Source organism: Otolemur garnettii, unplaced genomic scaffold (genome assembly GCF_000181295.1).
Source record: "Otolemur garnettii isolate 467f Iridium unplaced genomic scaffold, OtoGar3 scaffold00018, whole genome shotgun sequence".
Lineage (NCBI taxonomy): Eukaryota > Metazoa > Chordata > Mammalia > Primates > Galagidae > Otolemur > Otolemur garnettii.
Genome location: NW_003852413.1, coordinates 25,083,474 through 25,086,056, shown reverse-complemented (window position 1 = coordinate 25,086,056; position 2,583 = coordinate 25,083,474). Strand labels below are relative to the sequence as shown.

At 45.8% G+C, this 2,583-nt stretch overlaps 1 protein-coding gene and 1 non-coding gene across 2 annotated transcripts in view; both read right to left on the bottom strand.

Annotated features, from left to right (window-relative positions):
- Positions 1-1,909, bottom strand: part of RPL23 (ribosomal protein L23) — a 7,719-nt gene extending 5,810 nt beyond the window's left edge. Inside the window, exons 1-3 of the mRNA XM_003786432.3 lie at positions 1,832-1,909; positions 1,185-1,268; positions 756-884 (exon numbers count right to left, since the gene is read on the bottom strand). Coding sequence (XP_003786480.1) covers positions 756-884; positions 1,185-1,268; positions 1,832-1,844 — 226 coding nt within the window. The 5' untranslated portion in view covers positions 1,845-1,909. The remainder of the gene's footprint in view (positions 1-755; positions 885-1,184; positions 1,269-1,831) is intronic.
- LOC111724041 lies at positions 1,017-1,152 on the bottom strand. Its single transcript, XR_002772416.1, has one exon. It is a non-coding gene; the product is annotated as a small nucleolar RNA SNORA21 (small nucleolar RNA).
- Positions 1,910-2,583: the final 674 nt, after the last annotated feature.

Here is a 2,583-nt window from a genome sequence, read left to right as displayed (position 1 = left end):
GAGGTTGCTGTGAGCTGCGACCCTAGAGCAATCTACCAAGGGCAATAAAGTGAGACTCTGAATCTTATGAAAAAAAAAAAAAAAAAGAACCTGCCTTACTGTAGGAAGAAGGCCCACTGCTGTTTTGTGCTTAGCAACAACAGCCCAGATGCTCTATCTGGTTCAGTTCTTCACCTGGGTGCCACAACTGCTTGAGAAAGTAACCAACATTATTCCCTTTAAAATCAGTTAACTCCAGAAAAGGAAATTTGCCTGTAGTCACCATAAGCCTTAAAGCTTATGGTCTAGCTGGACCATGGCCTCTCATGGTCTAGCAGTAAGCTGCCTATCAAGAACATACTGCTGTGGCTTGGCACCTGTACTTCAGTGGTTAGGGCACCAACCACACTGTGGCTGGTGGGTTCGAACCTGGCCCAGGCCTGCTAAACAACAAGAACAACAACAACAACAAAAACAGCTGGGCATTGTGACAGGCGTGTGTACTCCCAGCTACTCAAGAGGCTGAGGCAAGAGAATGGCTTAAGCCCAAGAGTTTAAGGTTGCTGTGAGCTACGATGCCATAGCACTCTACTGAGGGCATCACAGTGAAACTACCTCCAAAAATATATATATACACCACTTTTTTATTTCACACTGTCTCATAGGAAATCAAACCATTAAGATGCCTGGAGAACTATACATCAATGTTCATTTTCCAACAGTGAGAGAAGTCCCTGAAACAGCCACCAGATAAAGAGGATCCAGTGCATACTCACCCTTCTTTCTGAGCTCTGGTTTGCCTTTCTTAACTGTGGCCATCACCATGTCACCTACACCAGCAGCTGGAAGTCTGTTGAGTCTTCCCTTGATCCCCTTCACAGAGATGATATACAGATTTTTGGCTCCTTTACAGAGATGTAAACAATAATTAATTTTCTTTTTTAGAGTTTACTGGGCAGTTTCACAATATACTATTTTAGGAATACTTTCAGAGCCTCTCCCTCAGTCAATGCCTACGCCCTTAGTTCCCAAGAACATCTTGTTGCACCACCAATTGAAGTAAAACAACACAAAATGCTGCCACTTCACCCAAAAGCGGTGCTTTTAATCTGCCCTTTCTTGACGGCTCAATGGGTCATTAGCAAAAGGCCCACTGAGTGCTTTTAAAAGGGGGAAGCATAGCTGGGTGCAGTCAAAGGACTTACCTGTGTTGTCAGCACAGTTGATCACGGCTCCTACCGGAAGACCCAGGGAAATCCGGAATTTCGCACCAGAGGACCCACCACGTCCTTGGGGTAGACAGGGAAAAGAAAGAGGATAAAGAGATCACTATCTAGGTCAGGTTAGGAGTTCCTCTCACGATCAAGCCTTATATAAATACACTGCATATGCTTTGGAAGGTTCCATTACCATTAGATCTTCCTAGAACTCCTCCTATACTCTCAGTTTCAACGGAAAACAGACAATTTCTCACTATTACCGCCCTTACGTGGAGATTAAAAGGACCAGAGACCTTAACCTTCATCACAACTTTTGCAACACAGTTCCTCCTGCAAAGTAGAAGGCCGTACGGGTCGCCAAAACTAGGATCTGAGAAAGTTTAACTTCAACCCATTACCGCAGCGCTATTTGCGGATTGATCTCGCCGAAATTCTCCAGAATCATGTCAGCATCCTGCCAGCTCCACTCTACCCCCCACCCCGCCTTATTCGGGGGGCCTTTCCAGTGCCCATTCTCTTTCCGGCCCAGAATAGAGCAAAGCACCCCAGCTGCCCAGGGCTGCCCATCCTGGGGAAGCCGGCAACAACCGCGCGGCAGATGGGGTAGGATTCTCCAGGGCCAAAAATCTCACCTCGCTTCGACATCTTGGACGACCGGAAAAAGACAGAAAGGAAGTAAGCACAAAGGACGCTGGGATATAGAACTTTGTCGCCCCGCCCACATCTTCTCACGTGATCGGGAGCTCGTTAAACCCACCTCCCTAGAGCGCTGTTTTATGACGTGGCAAAGCTGAGACGTTTGCCGTGCCCCCTCTTGATGGGTGGTCCATAGAAAGGGAGAGGCGAGTGAATTCGAGAGTCTCTTGTCTACGGGCTGGAAAGTAGTTGGAGACGTGGAAACATTGATTTACCCGATTACTTACCTCTTTTGAACACTTAGTACGTGTTAGGTACTTCTTATAACAGAATAGAATAATAAAAGACGCTTTGTGTAGGAGTCCCGAAGAACAAAGGGAGAAGTGGGAGGAGAGCGAGCTCTAACCTCACTTCCATTCATTCATTAGTATGTGAGTGATAACAATGGAGAAGTACTATTGTAGCGCTACAAATCAATCTGTCTATGTATGCGTGGTAGCATCAGGCAATTCTTTATTTTACATATACGGTATTGCTTTATTGATTGCCCTTTTCAGTTACAACCGCCATTCATTCTCCTGGCTTTCCTTCCATAAATTTATTCAAATACTTATTTGAATGCCTATTTTATGCCAGATATGTGCCAGCTTCCATAAGCAAGAAAGCTTTTTTTTTTTTTTTGAGACGGAGCCTCAAGCTATCCCCCTGGGTAGAGTGCCATGGCATCACGCTCACAGCAACCTCCAAC